The sequence below is a fragment of the Molothrus aeneus genome, chromosome 2, assembly GCF_037042795.1.
Source record: "Molothrus aeneus isolate 106 chromosome 2, BPBGC_Maene_1.0, whole genome shotgun sequence".
Classification (NCBI taxonomy): domain Eukaryota; kingdom Metazoa; phylum Chordata; class Aves; order Passeriformes; family Icteridae; genus Molothrus; species Molothrus aeneus.
The window spans coordinates 107,039,683-107,059,234 of NC_089647.1; the positions used below are offsets into that span (position 1 = coordinate 107,039,683).

A 19,552-nucleotide genomic window follows, 5' to 3' on the forward strand; every position below is an offset into this window, starting at 1 on the left:
CTGAATATATCTTCAATCAACTATAAAAACCATAATACTAAAAATAAAGTTGTTTAACACTAGTTTCCTCCCTTTGGCTAATGGGAAAAACTAACTGAATAGCTTTGTGTGGTATAGAAGGTCATAATATAGCTTAGGGCTCTGAAGTGTGGAAGTTTTTCAAGTGTATTTCCATTATTTTGTGAGGTGTTAATAAAAAGCATCTACTGTAACAACAAACAAAATGTAACAGTCACAGTTTCTTGTAGTTAACCTTTTTTTTTTCTATCACATTCAACATAGGATTTTTATGTGAAAATGAGAAATTTAATTTCAAAAAGGCAACTTCACCATCTCAGATTCTCAAGGAGAACAGGAGAACAGCTTGGTGCATTTTCACGCAGAAAGTAATTTCTGCTTTTATGGTCTAACTTTACTCCCTACAACCACTTTTTTTGGTTTGGTTTTTTTTTTTTTTTTTCCCTTTTCCCTCCACTGATTGATTTTTATGACACATTTGGGCATATTAAATCAAGTTTATACAATTTATCCATCTTCCATTTCTCTGAAGGAGACAATGGGTTTCATCCATATTTGGGTTGGTTATCAAAGAGTGGGGGGATTGCCAGAAACAAGGTGGCATGCAAATGGCTTTGGGGTTGGGCCAGTTGAAGGAGATAAATCACCACACACCAGTTGCTGGCCCAGCCACTTGGTAGCTGGGCATTTTGTAGAGATAAATGTATCTGTCCTCTGGGCTCTCCTCCCTCCTAACACACTGAATTCCCTCACAGCCCAAAAGTGTGCCGGGTGGGTGTGTTCATTCCTCTGTCACAGATGGAGCCTCAACACAGCCTCCAGCTTTTGGATTACTATTTCTGTGCCTATGAGGGCCATTTTTATTTTATGCTAAATGTGGTGCCATTAATATCTCACTATGGGAAGTGATTGTCATTTCCTGGAAAAAAATATTCTTGAATATTCTAATGCATAATTAGCATGAAATAATTATGAGAGAGTAAAATAAGAATTACTATTCTGGGCAAACCAAGGGCTCTTCTAGGTTCATACAACTCTGATAGTGGCCTGTTCTCCTTAAGAAAAGAGTATAAGGATAGCACAAGTGTAAAATGGCACAGTGCTTCTGAATAATGCCCTAATCTCCATGAAATTATGGTTAGAAATTTCCCAAGAAACCTTCTGTTCCTCAATGTTCAGAAAATTCAGGATGGGCTTAGATTTCTTGCTGATGTGATCCAAATTCAAAAATAAAAGAAAACATTTTCTAAACTTCACGGAGACATATCTGAGAGTCACTGTAAACAGCTCTGTGTGGTGAAGTCTCATTCAGGGCATATAAATGCTCAAAGGAAGAAGTAATATAAGCTTCCCCTATTAAAGTGCCTTTTCTTTATGCAAACTAATATTAAATCTCAAATGTCATTCAATCATCTTGCCATTCAGTATAATGAAATCCCTCTTCAAGCTTTTGGTTGTTTCTATCTGACCTGAATGATTCTGAGCCATCAGTAGTTTTGCCACATCCCTTTACCCGATAATCATCAGCTCAATAGAAATTTGCATTCAACCCCACTGCTAGCTTCCCTCTGTTGTGTAAAATGACCTCATTTCTGTCCTTTTGTTTCTTTTCTTACAGCAGCTTTGTGAAACATAAGATCTTTTTAATTTTGTCTTTTTGAAAGAAAAAAAATGTTTATAGATACACACTTTTTTTTGTGTTTCAGTCATACTTATGTATTCACAGAGATTCTTTTGAAGAAGAAATGCAATTATGAGGCATGACTTTGAAAACTATATTGACTCTTCTCCATTATATCAGATGGATCCACATGTCTAGTAATTTGAACCATTTCTGGCAGAAAGAGAAATAGACAAAGTAGTTTAAAGTATTACCAATATTAGCATCCTCCTCTGGATACAAGGTTGAAATCAGAGTACAAAGCAATTGATGGCTTAAAGTTTATAGTTAAGTCTCTTCTGAACCATTGCTTACTGCAATATTATTTCTATTATAAGAGGTGACTTCTAGTGCCACTGAAATCAAGAGAGATGCTCAGAATCACACTGTGTGAAGAAAGATATTAATGCAGAGGGCTTCCTAAGTTCCCTGGTAGGGAAGCAAGCAAAACACAAAAAAAAAAATTGTTTAACTAATAATCCATTGCCTAAATTTCCATGAATGCCCTTGTGGAGAGCATGCACAGCCTTCCCTTTCCACTTCTACTTTGCCCCAGACAATTTACAAACCAGAACTTGGTGGCAAGGGACAAAACAAAAACCGCCCTTGGCTTTTAAGGTGATCTGTTTATTTCAGAAACACACTGTCTGGTGAAAACCAATGACAACTTGACCAAAAAAAAGATGAAAGAGGAAATATTTGATTGAGAGACCCATGGCATCCCTAGACTAGAGATCATCACAATTAAGACTAGATGTGGCAGGTCATTTGGAGAGGAGATCATGGGTGGAGACAGCCTCCAAAGTGAAATATTACTATGCAGAGCCCAGTTTGGCTTGGCAAGACCTTGGGATCACCAATTCTCCAAACACCACCCACACCAGCACCCTCATCCCATTCCCTTGGGCCCCATGAGAGACCCTGAACCCCTGACTGCTCACGGTCCCCGGTGGCTGAACATGCTGTGGGGATCTGTGGTAGCAGGTCAGTACATGAACGTGCCAGTGTGATTTGTGTTTCCATGACTATGAAGGCAGTCATCATATTAGGCAAGATGAATGTTTTGTATGATTAAGACATTACCAGTAAGATATATGACAAAAACTGGAATATTGTTCAATGTGATTAAAGGATAGTGTAACTCCAGATGGCTTTTATTAGTTATTATCCAATTAATCAGTCAGCTTCTCTGCAAAGTAGTTAAAGGTGCAGCATTTTATTGGCCTGCAACACACACCCTTTACAACCTGATCATCTAGCAGCCAGCTATCATCTAGATCACTGACTTATTTAGTGCTTGTGACCTAGGGAAAAATGCTTCACTGATTGCTTTAATTGCAACTTTCTAGAGATGTTTTTTCCTGTTTTCCAGGTTTTCATATAATTCTCACTTCATAAGCATATTCTTCAGTTCTAACTGCTGCTAGGAGATGCATCACTTAAACTTTACTCTTTTAATATGGTGTACTGGAGTAAATATACATATGGTACACTATAAGATATAATATAGTATAATCTCTTAATATAGTATACTAAACTAATATCTGACATTTTCTGTATCAAAAATACTGTGGCCAGCAAGACCAGGGCAGTGATGGCCCCTCTGTACTTGACACTGATGAGGCCACTTCTCAAGTGCCATGTCCCGTTCTGGGCCCCTCACTACAAGAAAGACATTGAGGTATTGGAGCCCAGAGAAGGGTAACAGAGCTGAGGAAGGGTCTGGGGGAGTTGTGCATGTTCATCCTGGAGAAAAGACCTTATTGCTTTCTGAAACTTTTTTCACTGAACGAGTTGTCAAGCATTGTAACAAGGAAGTGTTGCCCAAGGAAGTGGTGGAGTCACCATCCCTGGAAATCTTCAGGAAATGACTGGATGTGGCACTAAGTACTATAGTCTAGGTGACATGGTGGTGTAAAAAAGACCAAAAGTTGGGCTTTTTCAGCCTTAGTGATTCTATAATTTCTTTCACAGAAATAGGTGACAACACAAACACTAAATTATCCTGAGTGAATAACTGAATAACCAGTACAGACTGCACACACCAACTCAAACGCTTGCTTATTTAAGTAGAAATTAAAAGATCAAAAAATGTCAAAAGAAACACATACTGGGTTCTTTCTCATAGGCAAAAATACAAGAAGGAATTGTTTGGATGCTGCTTAACTATCCAAAAGCATGAGATGAGATGGTAAACAGCATATTTGATAACCTTATGTAAAGAGGTTGTGGTTCACCTTGATAGGTGCGTTGCCTTCTTCTTTTGAGTTCCTTCCTCATCTTCTTTTCAGCATAGCTCCTGTTTCTGACCTTAAATATCATCATTTGAATTCAATTTGTATTGATTTGTTCTATGAGGACACCACTTTTGAATGCATTTTGAATGCATATTGGTCAGAATTATAGAAGACCTTGCTATCTACTAGCCCTGTGTATGGCCCATAGCTGAATCAAGACTTGCCTTTCCTCCCTCTGTGCACTCTGACCAGTTGCCTTAAGAATGGCTCCCTTTAAGTTTTATATCTTTTGCAAACACAGCATTTAAAAATTCTGTGAGAAGGTGACTGAGATTTTTCAGCGCATTTTGCCTGAACTTCCTCAGTACTTTAGTCATTGCTATGAGGGTGGCAAGATAACCTTTCATCTTTCTAAGTAGGGATTTTTAATGTTTCATGCAGTAATGGAATACAATCCTGTAATGGAACCCTGTTTCTACCTGTGGTGATAAACTGTGTTGCTTACACCTGATTGCATTAGATGTCTCATGCCTGAGTTCCTTCTACAAAATGCCAAATGGGTCTTTAGATGATTTTTTTCCCCCAAAGAAAATCAAATCTTGACTTAAAATGCCAATTTTCATATGATTGTTGACCACAGAGAAAAGGAAAAAAGACAACACATTTGAAAATTGTCATAATATATTTTTTTTCAGTTCAGGACTCAGTTATTAGAAAAATATGCAGAACATGCGTAGCTTCTTTCATGCACAGACACAGCCTCATAGATTGTTTCATCCTGCGGCCAAAGAATAGGCCAAAAAATAAATTAAAAAAAGAGAACAGTCTCATTTAATATGTTTTTAGAACTGTGTCTTGGTCAATACTTACAGCTTTCAATAGAATTCCAAGTGGAATTACAACTTATTACAATTCATTATTACTATTCTCATGGAGTCATGTCAGGTTTTGCTTGTTGGGGTTTTATTTTAATGTAAAGGATATTATTGTTACCAATAGTTTAGAATATAGAGTAAAGACACACACATATATGTATATTTTATATGAACTTATTTTTATATATGTTTAAAACTGTACCAGACTGAACAGAAGAAATTGCTTGTTTCATCCTTTTCCGATAAAGTCATAGTTTCAATAGAACCAACATCAAGTACTTGGGCATACAAAAAGCATCCTGTTTTTAAATCAGCAATATATGCTCACACTAATATTGGCAGGATTTAAATGTGATGGGCTTAAACTGGCAAATCAATCAAACACACTGTGAAAAGCAAATAGAAGAGAAAAATGGCTATCCTGTGCAATAACACCTGTCATGTACATCATTGAAAAAAGTGGAAGTACAGCAAAGTCATTGATATGAGCATCAATATTTAATAAGACTGGGATACAAAAACATGGGAAAAATAAGATGTACCAGAGCAGGGAAAAAAAGGATTTTTAAAAAATAACTTTAATAATAATAAAGCTGCTTTAATAGTTCTCTAAGCAAAAAACAAATAGGGTGTCTATGTCAATTTTGCCACTGCTGTTGATTAATAACTGCAGCTATCATGTGCGGGGTGACAGTTCAAAACTCCCAAACGTAAGGTCAGAGAAACAGTGGAGGAAAGCAGCAATAAAAATAACAGATATTCTTGAAGTGTTGGTCCAGAAACATTCCTAAAATCTGATGGAGCCACTTCCTATGTAAAAGGCAAATATGAAATGTCCTATGTAATTACAGTTATTTGCAATCACTTAAAAATAAGATTATTGTTTCTTAGTAAGATCATCTTTCATAATGTTACTTCTTCATGGCAAGTAGGACCTAAAATATAGGCAATGGTTTAAAGAAATTAACATCAATAGAAGTTGCATTTGATTAAGGTGTAATATCACATCCATCAGCAGACCCTTTGAAGGAACTGAAAATCTTTGTACACAATAAGGATACCTCAAAGCATAATTTAAAAAGTAATACACAAAAATACAACTGCTTACTGGACTGGGGTGGGTCATCTCAGCATCACCAAAACTGATACATCAATACCCCAAAATGCAATCTGTAACACTGATGTGGTCTGCCCAAAACTAAATACTTTGTGGTTTGAAGAGTTTTCTTAGTTTTGGGTTGCCTGGCAGTTTTATTACCCCTAAGGCATACTTTTAAAAAATGTTTTATGCATTTAAACACATGGGAGGAATTGCCAAACCTCCTGACGCCAAAGACAGACTATAAAAAAGGATATATGTGTGAGAGGCACAAATTGCACCCACTGTCTCAGGCAGAGGGGGCTTAGGGAGGGTATGGAGCAGGGAAGGGCAGGAGCCCTCTGGAGGTCCTACCCCAGGGGTGCAGGTGAGGAACTGGGCTGGTGACAAGTTTCTCCCTTGCTTTCAGTTTCACTGACTAACAGGATGTGGCACTGACGCAAGGACAGATGCTGGATCTGTTTATGTGATGCAGAAAGATCAGGGCAGAGAGATCCACCAGTCCTAAATGTACAAGCTTGCACCTGCTCTTCTACTCTCTTCATTGATCCTGAGAGATGTGATTAATCTTTTTCAGATAGGGAGAATGGTCAATATTATTTGCTTGAACATCACTACGTTTCCATAACATTCAGACAAATGTGGACAATAGCTCAAAATTTTTTTTTCTCCTGGTTTTATTTTTGAACTTCCAAAGTATAATGTGAATCCACTGAAGTCTTATTTGTCTGCATGAAGAGTTTTGCTTTGGAGATTCTGAAGATGATTAGATGTAATAGTAATGAATTCTGAGCACGGAAATGATGATGTCTAATGCCAGCAACAATCATGCAAATTTGTAAATGTTTACAAATTCACAAGCTGACATATGCACCACTGAGACCAATATTGTAGTGCTATATTTAGCTTGTTCCTATTCCTCTCTCAAGATACAGATACAATAATAACTACAAGTGAAAAATTTTATTTAGATTAATGTATTTTACCTAAACTGCAACAAAAAAGGATGACAGTTTGAATAGAAATCTAGGAGATGCAAGGCCAAATGGGAGGAGGAAAAGGTGAAAGGTCTCAATAGACATAACTTGATTATTTTTTCCCTTAGTAAAACATATTACAAATGAAAGTCTAGTGCCCTCTATTGCCAGCAGCGGTGATTACTTTGCTCACTTGGCACATCTGACACATTTCAGGGAAGCACTTGTAATTCAACAAGGGTCCATAAAAACCGGAACGCAAAGCCAAAAAATTTTAACATAATAAAAATGCATGTATTTTAGTCCCCCTAATTTTACTAATTCATTCAGAAATTTCAGATTTCATTATACAATACTGCATCATCTTAGAAGTCTTTAAAAAGTAGTCTGTATTCACTCAGACATTTCTAATGGTGAAAGTGTTTTGTCATGCAGATGCTCGTTATTTCAGATAATACACGTGCACAGGTGTTAGAAGGGGAGTCATTTTTGTGGAAAACATTTCAAGCCTTAAAATTTTATTTGGAAAAGTAACATAACCTTTGCACCTGCAAAAAACGAAAAGACACTGAGAATATCTTCACAAACTTCTGTGGCCCTACTGCAGCAGTGACAGATTTAATTCTCTCTGATTAATGGGGATTTCCTCCAAGGGCTGCTGCACTCAGGGGCAGGATGTCTGTGGCACCAGAGCTAGGGAATGGGATTGGAGATGGGCATAGTTCTGCTGGAGAAAGAGCCCATTTTCCCCATGGAGAAGCTGCTCCTGAACTGTAGCTGGTTTTGAATTTATGCCCACTAAGGCAAAGCAGAGGAAACATGTCAGGGCTTGTACAGTCATGGGAGCAGACAGAAGCCAGCCTCACTTGCAAGAAAAAGGTCTTTTGAGATACACAGCCAGCAGCCTCCGCTCCACCAAAAGATTTGCAGATAATGAGGTGGAAGGGGAAGTTTTACTTATCATCAAAGTGAAAATTAATCTGCTCTCCAAAAGATGTCTTGTTAAACTGCAATCATTTAGACATTTTCTGGGGAAAATAAAAGCCTGCAACAGGCAAAGTTGTAAAGTCTCCTGGTAATGCGAGAATGTTCTGGAGGAGAAATTTTAGAAAATCACTTCCCTTCTGGTACACAGAAAAAAATCTTCACTGTCTGAACATTAATTTAAATAATAGCTTAAAATGCAACTACAACCAATATAGAGATATTTTGATTTGCTTTTTTGTTAATGTTGAACATCCATCTTTGTGACTTTGAAGCCAAAGCCAAACCTATTTTTCTCCTTTCTGCTTTTTAGTAAAAGGGTTCTTTTCTCTACCAACAATTTGCAAAGCATCTCCAGCTGTGTGACAGCCACAGTAGGTCATGAGGCTTGGGCTTCTGATGTTACCAAGAACCAGAAAAAAAGAGAAATCCTCCCTCTTAAACACTACTTTGATTTTGTCATGGTGCATTGTGACACCCCACACCTGCTGGCGCTCCTTGCTCTCACGGGAAGTGGTAGCAGAAAAATCCATCTCCAGTGCTCAGGCCCCTACACTGGGCAAAATTAAATATTTATAAATAATAAACAGATCATTTAGGGAGATACTTTCTAGGTATTTTGCCACTAATAAGCTAAAATTGATTTTTAAACAAATTATAAAAAGTCAATAAGTTAGTAAAACTGACAGCTTGCATGCAGTTGCTATGTGCAAAATTCAATGCATGAAGATTTTTTCTGTCTTTAAACTGTGCCTGTTTCTGTTCTTAGTAATGTTCAATTCATGAGAAATTATTTGGTCATATTAAAAAACCTATAAAAATATATTAATAGTTTAAGTAGTATAGTATAAGTTCCAGAATGAAATTCTAAGTAAAATAAATAGCAATATTGCCATTGATAATATCTTAAAAAGTACAGTGAAAATAATTTTTAATATGTTTTTGTTCCAAAGGAAATTTAATTGAAGCATAATAAATATTTAAATAACAATTTGATGTTTTACTGCATCATAAGAAAATATGCAGAATATAGAACAGTAATGGGCTATGATATAGATATAGATCAATGTAAATTATTCTGAGTATGTGTATTGCCTGATACTTCCTTATGTATTCTGGAGATATCCAAAAAAATAAAAAATGTCTTTACACTTAGCAATGCAAATGTGTTTTCTACACCAGGTTTAAACATCATTTGGTTTCAAAAGCTTTTTCTTTAATGATACAAAGTGGAAATGATGGGCCTTTGGTGTGTCCTTGAAAGATGTATTATAAAAAGGTTATTGGCACAAGAAAGTCTGGGATTTTAAAACAGGATGTGTCCCAAGGGGAGTGTTGATCACACAGAGCTGCAACTCAAAATTTAGAACTATTAAATTTCCATGAGAGCTCTGGTTATTTGCCATGCTGCAGCAAATAATTGGGCTCCCACATTAGGAAGCTGTTCTTTCTCATCACTTTTACTGTAGCACTTAGAAAGGCTGGCAACAGACATCAAACAGAGTAATTAGGTACTTAGGATGAATAAGTATCAATCATGGTCTCTAACCAACAACAAATAATACCAACAAATAATTTTTTTCAGATTTATCACAAATTATACAATTTTAAGCCTAACAGGTTTTCTGAGAGTTTTCTTTCAAAAGAAAAAAAAATCTGAGGCTGCTCACAAGGTATTTTTCATGTTTAATTTATGAACTGAGCTAACATCTACCATACTAATTTTTAATGTGTGAACTTTAAAGAACTGATAGAGGTTTTAGGACAGATACAATTTCAAAATTTTACAAACAGTCCATCTTTTGTTAGCCCTGAAATCAATATTCTTACATGTGATACCTGATCCTCCTTTGCATGTATCTCCAAATTAGTGCTTCTTAGATGAACAGACCACAAGTTTCTTTCTGGTGAAATTCAGCAGAACTCTAATAATCTAATGACGACCTAGAGCTCAGCAAATTTGCATTTGTCTTGTTTTTCCAACAGGCTTTTGTGCAGTCACTAAGTTTTCTGTAAATGGCTAAAGCACCACAGCTATCCAAACAAACTGCTCTGAACTTCTCTACAATGACACCAAGTTCTGTTCTGCAAAGCCAGCACTGATGTAACCTCTGGAACTCAATTCTAAACCTGAAATTCTACAGCACCAGCACACCCTACTGATAGCTTGTATCACCTGGAACAACTAGGGATCTTTTCTGGTCTCATAGACATGCATATGCAACTACTGTTCTGATTTCAGAAAATACAATATACCAGCAGACAGCAGTGCAGCTTGAGCACACTGATCAGAATCTCAGAGTATAGGATCTAATTCTAATTTTCCTACCAGTCATCCACTCATCTAAGCAGCTGTCTTTATTTGATATATAGGTTAGCTGTCAAGAAAGCAGTTTGGAGAGAGCTAATATTGAACATTTTAATCTGTGTTTTTGTGATTTGTTGCCAAACTCCAACCCTCCCTTCAGCTCCTCTACTTGGCCATTAATTCTTGTCCAGAAATATTGCTAAAGACAGATTATTCACAGGGGTAAAAACATTTTCATGGAAGCAGACTCTTTAAAAAGTTGACAAATGAGACTATTCTTGTCTTCTCCACATAACTTCACCCAGTTACTCCCATCCCAGAGTCTGCACAGAAATCACTTTTCTGTGAGTCGCTTTAAAAATTTATTTTAATTTGAAGTCATTGTGAGTGATAGCATGGAAAACTGAGCAAGGGTGTAAGCAAATGCAGCACTGCAAATTTCTCAATTGGATGTCAGACTTATGGCAGTGCTGTCTCTCTGGACCTCAGCTGTTTGACACAATTCCTCAGAAGACCAGCAAACCGTGCGAGTGTGTCAGTCACTCCTGCTGGCTGATGTGCAGAAGGCACTTCATCCACAACAACAAGAGACCACTAAAGAGTCTTGAATAATGTGTATTTCAGCTTGTCCATGAGCTCAAGAAGGTGAAAAGAGCTGAGACCATCACCACACCTGCCATGATATAAGCCACATACAAACCCTGAGTAATCAAGTTGTTTTAACTGCTGTGCAGTTCAACTAAACCTGTAAGCAATGCCCTCTTGTGTGGTCCCTTTATCCCTGCATATAACACTTGACTGAACAATTTAGTTGCTATTCTAAACAATTTCATTAGTAAGAGGTGCATTTAATTTTGCTGACTCTAATTTACTAGCCACATATATTTTAAATGAAACTGTCAACCTTACTTTCTTTGGCATAGTTTGCATCATTGTTGTGTTTCTTCACATGATCACACAAGAATCACACACAGTCACCATACAAAGAACTGCATCATAATCTGCCCATAAAAAGGTGCCATTTTTCACAACTTAAATTGTCCTCAAAAAGGAGATCTTTGTTTTCCATAAAGCTAAGTAATGCAACATTTGGTATCCTATTCATCTATTTTCATATTCTGATTCTTCGATAGCAAAAGAAAATCAAAGCATGAGGTAATCGTAAAAAATTATCCACTTTTTTTCCTCCCCAAACCTAATGTGCTTTATTTTCTGCCACTTGTTCCTACCCAGTTAGAGATTAATCATTACAGTGTTTACCCAAAAAAATACACTGTCATATATTATGTCTTCCTTGACTCTGTAGTGGAACTTTCTATTCGTTTGCAGCAGAAATGTGGAAAACTTACTTAAACCTCTGAATTTGCAGGTGATTTTATTAACATCTGTTATTTGCTATCACAGATTAAAATACTGAAAGCTCCTTCACAAACTATTCTGAAACCCACTTATAGGTTAAGCTTTGATTTCAAGCTACCCATAAGGGTATACCCTAAAGTTCAAGCTGCCAAAGTTTACCATTATTAGCTCATGTTCTCCTCTGCACTAGCAAGATGCATCTACTGCTGACAGTAAAATTGTCAGCAATTTGAGACACTCTATAATTAGGGAACAAAAAATTGTCCATATTTCTTTAGTCAAAGACATTTACTCTTTTCTTTTTAGGGTTGGGAGTTGCTTTTTTTTATTTTTTACCTTTTTTTTCTGGAATTTTAGCATTTTCCTTATAGAATCAGTTTGCATACACAAGTTCTTTCCTGTATGCAAGTAAAGAGTATTCCCACCTTCAGTAGCACTTTTTGTTTTGAAGCCTATTATGCAATGAATGAAACAAAATGTGAAGCAACATAAAATAATTTATAATGGGGTACAGGCACTGTTAAGGTAATTGTTGTGCCTGTTCCCATGTCTCAGCTGAGAGCTGTCACGCTTGCAGGACTGTGACAGATTTGCATTCTCCCAAAACACGCAGTTCAGCATTTCAGTTATACCAAATTTTAAAAGTTTGTATCTGAGAAAAAACTGTCATACCCAGGACCAGACATATCTCTAGTGGGAGCTCTAATTACAGTTCTATTATTAAAAACTAGGTTATAATACTTTCCTTTAATATCATTTTAATATCATTATGTGCACCCTGCAGAACTTCATTATTTTATAAATAAACTTCATCTGAGGTCAAAAAAAACCCTTCTTTCTGAATAAAATGATATTAAATTATTATGTTCCACATTTAAAAAAATGCTTTAAGCTTTAACTTATTTCATGCCGTTTAGATGGTAAACCAAGAAGGTTCACTCAAGAAAGTCACGCCCCATGTCTATGATTGCAAAGGGGAAAAGAGAGGTCTCTTGGATTACCTTCTCCCATTTCTCTTATACTTTAATGTACTATTTTATCTCACAAACACTGAAAGCCAACTTTTGGCCCTTCCTACTGAAACTTTGATTTTCTTATAGATGAGTCAAATACTGTAATTTTCAAGACCCAGATTTTCTGCATAATCCAGTTTCTGGCTAGCAAAAGAAGTAAGAATTAGAGAGAAACCTGACCTTTTGAACAACTGTAGGAGAGACCTGCAAAATTTATTTTCCCCACTGTTTTGATTTAGAGCACCCTACCCAACTTGCTAAAAAAAGCCTGAAGAGAGACACAGCCCCACCCATAGCAATTAAAATATTAGTGACATTTCTGCTACCTTTTCCTAGATACCTTTTCACAGACTTGGTAACATTCCAGAGGTTTTACGTTCCGCACATCTCAGACAGAAAACTGTCAAGATTGTGTGGCTGAAAGTTTGTTATGGATTTCATGGTAGGGATTTGACTCCACAGCTAAGAGGTATCAGGCTTCACTGCTAAACTTGAGGCATCTGAGTGAAGCAGCTCCACATGATCCAACTGAAATGTCACTGTGGGCATGGCCAGAGGAAGGACAACTCTCTTCCCCCACAGGTAAAAATTATATGTGGGTTCTCAAGTTATGCTGATGGCACATAAATTAGAAAATTGTTTTTTGCAATTCTTTACAGCTTCTCACATTTAAAAGCATTATTTGTATTTACATCACAAGTTATGTGAAACAAATTGCAAATCTGAGTGTTCTGAAAGCTCAGTGTAAGAATAAATGCACTGAGACACAAGTGCTCTAGATACTGACTTTTTGGGAAAGTAATGCAGCTCTTTGGGGAGAAATACACTCTACATCCAACAAAAATGAAGATTTAGAATATTTAGAAGTGGGTTTTATTTTGACTATATAAAAATGGGGGGTTTTGCATATGGAAAGTAGTGGATGAGAGAGAATTATCTAACATAATTTCATTTAACCCTAAATATTTTACAGTTAATTAGTGACCTGGATTTCACTTTTCACAAATAAGAGAAATGAATGATGTCATACACTTCTCTGTCTTAATTCTAACCCTGTAGGCTAATCTACTCAAGACAGCACCCCTAGAACTACATAGGATTGAATAAAAAGCAATTCTGCAATGAAAGTAATTCATTTAGCACTTTTACAAAGCTAACAATGATGAGAAATCACTAACAAGGAGTAGCCTGCTAACTGAAATCGATTCCACAGCTAGAAACAGAGATGGATTTGAACCACTGCAAACAAGTCAGGAGAAGAGGGATAAACTAGTTTTTACATGGAAATCCACCTTCTTGTATTGAAGGCCACCTCTCTGAGCTGTTAGAAGTGGGAGAAACACTGTCCTGGGACTATACAGCAAGACCTCCTGTGTTTCTGTCCTAAAAACCTCAGAAAGAAGTAATTTCTTCAACATTTAAAGAGCAATCGTTTTTTGACAGCTGAAATAAGAACACCCTGTCCAAAAAACCCAGGTCATGCTTCAGGCAGTTAAAAACTCGAATCATAATGCTTAGGTTTTTCCCAGAGCCCAAACGAAATAGAGAGAGATTAATACTTTTACAAATATATGTTTACAAATGCATTTTCACATGCAACTAAAAATAATGTTATAAAACTCAAGTAAAAAGTACCTAAACACCATTAAACTACACTTAATAAAATTAGAATTGGAGGAAAGGCCTCTAGATCTTTGAGATGAATGAGTCAAACCTAATATTAAAAGCATGTGTTGATAGATATTTTCCAAGCCTTTCATAATTCTTGTTATTCTTCTGCAGACTTGGTCCAAGTTTCCTCAGTAATTGCAGCTTTGCAATTCCATAAAACAATCATTTCTGAGAAAACAATGCTCTAGGAGTATTACATTTTCTTTAGATATAGAAGCAAAACAGTTACTCTTCATTTTCCACAACCATTTCTGTGACCATAAAAAGGCCTAACAGGTAATACATTTCAAATTAGGCTATATCAGATGATGGTTGCTGTGGCTACTTATTCATACATGGAAAAGCAAGATTACAAAGTATTCGAGCTAAAATCTCACTGTTGCCAAGAAAAATAAAATAATTACATCTTTCACCCTCTATGAAGCACTTCCATTATCACAAAGATATTAAAGTTGCCTTTTTTTCTGCAATAGTACCATGTTGTGGATTCATTTTGTTTGTGATTCAACACAGCTCCCAGAGCTTTCATTTGCTTCATTATTACCAGCCCAGCTATCCCCCCATTCTGTATGCAGATGTTTTACTGCTGTCCTAAACATAATACTCCAGAGCTGTCTTGTAATTCATCATTCTTCAATACAGTATTTCATCCTGATCCAGTCCTTCAAATTGCTGGACATCACTGCTGTAAAGATGCCGAGCACAAATGGGTGCTGTCTAAATCATTTGAATCAGTATTAGAAAATGCCCTAGACCACAGAAAAAGCCTATGGGACTCACTGATGGACTAAACCAGTGCTAGGCAGGTTTTCAACATTATGGTGGTTGTATTCAGATTATCCTATTCCCTTTTTTTAATGAGTAGAATCAGATGGGACACAATCAAAAACCAGACTAAAGAGAAGATACATCACAGCTACTATTTCATTGTTGTCTATTGCCTAGTAAAATGACAAATGATAGGACTGATTTGTTTTATTATTACTGGCAAATAAATTTGAGTCATTATCCTCCAGGAATTAAAAAAAAAAGTTTCAGCAAATTAATAGCTCAGGCAGAATTTTTCCTGAGTATTAAAGATAAAATCATTATACACTGCCAGAAGAGCATGCTTTAAATAAATTAGCTATTTGGTCTTATTTTTCCCCACTCCATTTATGATCTACCATTCTCAAAAATAACTATATCAAAACATATTATAATTTACTTTCATAATTTGTTAACTGGATTACACCTCTTATCTCTGACCTTGCTCTTCTCCAATTCATCCAGTTTTATTAAAGATGCAGTTGCAATTAGAAACAAGAACAGACAAGTCTAATAGAGGAAACTCCTTTGTACATTAGAAACATAACAAAGAAATCCAACAAAGAGTAATACAGGTGCATCACTAGTTTGAGAAAAGGTGAAGTAAATTGAGGCAGAGAACACCTTAAGAAAAGGATAGCTTCCTACATTTCAATCACTGATGAAGTCAAACAAATAAATCTTGAACACTTTTTCTAATAAATCCATCAACTGCCTTCAGCAATATCTGAGACTTGGAACTGTTATATTGAAAACTAAGCTTCACTGTAGGAATATCAGGTTTCTTTGTTTGTTGTTGTTGTTTTTTTAATATACAAAAGCTATTTCCATCAATAAGTAAATAAATATATTACCTTGGCAAACTGTGCATTTATCCATTTTGTGAAAGTTTTCTTTTGAACATCTTCCCGTTCATCTGCCAGAGAAAAAGAAAGTACTTCATTAGAATTATTCAACAAAATAATGCAATATTATTGATTAATGTTTCAATTTTTGTTTACTGTAAATTATTAATAATACTTCAAACAGAGGCAGGAATTTTTTTTTTTAATCTATTCTTTGAAAATTGTATCAACGCATTCTGAAGGTCCTACAGGTCCCCTTCATAAGCAGGGTCTATATCCCTAGTTCAACTGACCTACCCTGTGGTTTCTTTTCTCCTGGAAAAGAACATATTGCAGTAGGATCTGAAACACCCCATTCTAATTTTTAATTTCATATAGCTATAAAAAACCCCAAACATGTCATCTGATGGTTTTGGCATCAGAAAACTCTTCAACAGTAGAAAAGTACTTGAAATAACATTATATGTGCCTCCTCAAATTGCTTGAGGAAGTGAACCCTTCTGAAACCCAACAATAGTTCTCCATTGGCAGCCCCTGATGTACCTTATGCCTTTTCTAACTTGCAACTATTTACCTGTCACAAATTGTTATCTATTTTTTCTCCAGTGGAAAAAGAAAAAAAACAAAAATAAACCCACACATATATTTATTCAGCCACACATGAAATTCTTTTTCAATTCTTTAATATGAAATCTTTGAAGACGGAGATGATTTACTTTAGGCCTTGAGTTCTCTAAGTTATAAGTACAATCTTGATACTGAATGGAACTGGACAAACAAAGGTAAAATTCTGATGTATTTTATATAGGTTGAAAGAGAAAAGTTATTTCAGACTACAATTTGTAAGCATTTCCTCAAAAAGATCTATTATGCATCATCCCTGAAATATAAAGGAGAGATTTCTTTGCTTTGCAAAATAAAATCAATCTCAACTAGAATTGAAGGGCATATGTGGAAAAAGGGTGCAGAATGCTTATACTAAAATAAAGTTCATCCAATGCAGCCTTTTGGTTTGCAGTAAAATTCTCCACGCTTCTTAAATAAAAAGGGATATTAAATTCCCTTCTGAAATGTATAACAATTAATAACATTAATGGATTCAGCTAAATTTGAGTGGCAGGTATAGACAAGCTAGAAGAGAAATGCATGGCAATATTAATGTACTTTTCTTTCCCTCCCTCCAACTGTCCAAAGACCCAAGACAAGACAAATCTTTTTGATACAAATGTATCTTTTGTTCTTAAAACCTCAATATCATTTTAAACATACCTTTACAACCAGAATGTTTTCCAGTTTCAAAGATACAATATACTCAATATACTTATTAAAAAATACTAGTTTGTAAAGTTACTATAGCATTATAAAGAAGTATTGCATACTTGAAGGAGCATATTCTGAGTTCAGATGATCTTGAGCAAAAAAAAAAAAAAAGACAACACAATAGTACAAGTAGAAACCTTAGAAACCTCTGTCACTAATATATATGAGTATTTGCTACAATAAACTTTCTAGAATTCTATTGCTATCTATCCCAAATAACACTGTCAGCTTCAGCCTTTGGCTGAAAGTAATACTTGAATAGTTAAGAGACTCATCTAAAAGCAACAGCATGTGAAGGAGATGCATGCTTTTGGTAATACATGATGCTAAAGCTGTTAAAAATTTTATTTTTCCCCACAAGCAACACTTCTTTCTGTGTTGACTGTAAGTTGTTTATTATATGAGTTTTGTTTCATTCCAGCCTCATGCAGTACACAGATGAGACAAGAAAGATACATTTTGTTGGTAGAAGATAAATATTCAATCTGATGTTATATTACAAACTTCTTCAGCAACTTCATATAAAATATTACACATAAATAGCAGCTTCTGTTTAATCATCTCTGCTAAAACTGCCAAATGCAAATGGGTTCGAAGAATAATGTGGCATTTAGCAAGGGGAAGGAAAAAGAGAAAAAATCACCTTTTTCAAACTGTTCAAACAAGAATATGTGATATATTGCAGGGAAAAGGAAAGAGACAAAAATACCTCCTTAAACTGTTCAAACTTCTGCTCTTCCACTGCAGGCAGCTGCAATAGCATATTGAGTAGCAGAGTGGGTTGTTTGTTTTAGGGCTTTTTGTTTGTTTGTTTTCCCATAAAGATATATGCAAGTTTAACTGCTAGTCACCAATTATTCATGTCCACTGTGCTAATAAAATCCAGGGTCTCCTGAGAAAAATAAGAGTCAACCCCACAATCTGAATGTTTGAAACTTCTTCAAAGTCCAGGCAATGCTCTGCTACATTGTAAACACAAACCTGTTCCGCTGCTGTTACCTTTATACAGAGATCATTGCAAGCACTTTCATCTCTAGGTGCTTGCTCTGACAAGTTTATACCACAACAATTTGTTAGTGACAGCCTCCTAACCTAAAAACGAATCAATCTTTTGGTTATGCATGGCATGATTTCCCCATTGTAAACACGATTTTTACAAAGAGATGTTCTCTCAGCCCAGATTTATGGATTGAATGCTCCATGTGGAAGCTGAATGACATTTATCTAGGTGCTGCAGAAACATGCCAAGAGCGCTCCTCTGCCACTTTCATAATGCTGTGTTTATAAGAGATCCTTCAGCAATGAGCCAGTGAATGTCCTTGGAGGTGCTTTTACTGTGAGACAAGAATAATCAAATGGCCAGGCCAGGTAATTCCTTCACCTGTTCAAAGAGTAATATCCTATGTTTATTTCTTTTCTTTCAAGCTGAAAGAATTGCAGAATAGTGTTCTGTCTTCAGGTTAGATTTAAACAGTGCATGGATCCTGAATTCCTTTATTGCAATAACAATGGAATCCCTTCCCACAACAAAAATGCTTTTCTCAAATTGATGGTCTTTGAACAGAATAGGCTTAACCTCATTTTCTGTAGGTTATCAACTCAGAAAATAAATGCTCTGAGGTCTACAAAACCCTTCCAGAAAAAGAGATATTGAGCAGTAAAATTCACCTGATTTTCCTGCCCTAGAGCCTCTAGTACCACTGAACAGATCTTGTTTTAACTGCAATGCATTCAGAGATGTGTTCTGATGAGCACCCAGCTTTGAAACTGTGAATGCAAACCTCTCAGATTAGTTAAGTGCACATTTGACTTTTGAAGTATTAGTCCAGGTTAGGCCTCATAATAAATTATGACCCAGAGATAAAGTGCAGTATTAATGAAGCTAATCATCTGACAAAGGACAGTTCTGACACTTAATCAGGCAGCAAGGCTAATAGAGACAAGTGGCACACTGAAGGATGCTTAGGAACAATCATGATTCAACAGAACAAAGATGCTATTAATAATGGCAATTGGTCACCATACAACTTTCCTAATATACTTAACAGCTCATGTTTGCAACCTACCACTCCAATGTAATTCCCATCTGTCTTCTACAAGAAAACTCCCAACATTATGTTGTCATCTCTTAGTAAACTACACCTTTTACTACTCTTATTTTTCCACACCACTCTACCCCCTCAAATGCTACCAAACATATTAAATAAATAATAGTAGCAGGAAAAAAAAATTTTAGATACCAGTATGCTCTAGATACTATTCTGAAAGTATACAGAATTGTTAACAAATCACTAAAAAAAATACTTTTAAAAAATTTGATCTGGAAAATACCAAGAAGATTGCAAAATGAACCAAGGTTCTGAAACATCCACTATGTAT

General features: G+C 35.8%; 1 protein-coding gene across 1 annotated transcript in view; it reads right to left on the bottom strand.

The window, feature by feature from the left end:
* The window catches only part of DMD (dystrophin), a 1,043,102-nt gene that overhangs the window by 851,702 nt on the left and 171,848 nt on the right, over positions 1-19,552 (bottom strand). Inside the window, exon 2 of the mRNA XM_066545460.1 lies at positions 15,863-15,924. Coding sequence (XP_066401557.1) covers positions 15,863-15,924 — 62 coding nt within the window. The remainder of the gene's footprint in view (positions 1-15,862; positions 15,925-19,552) is intronic.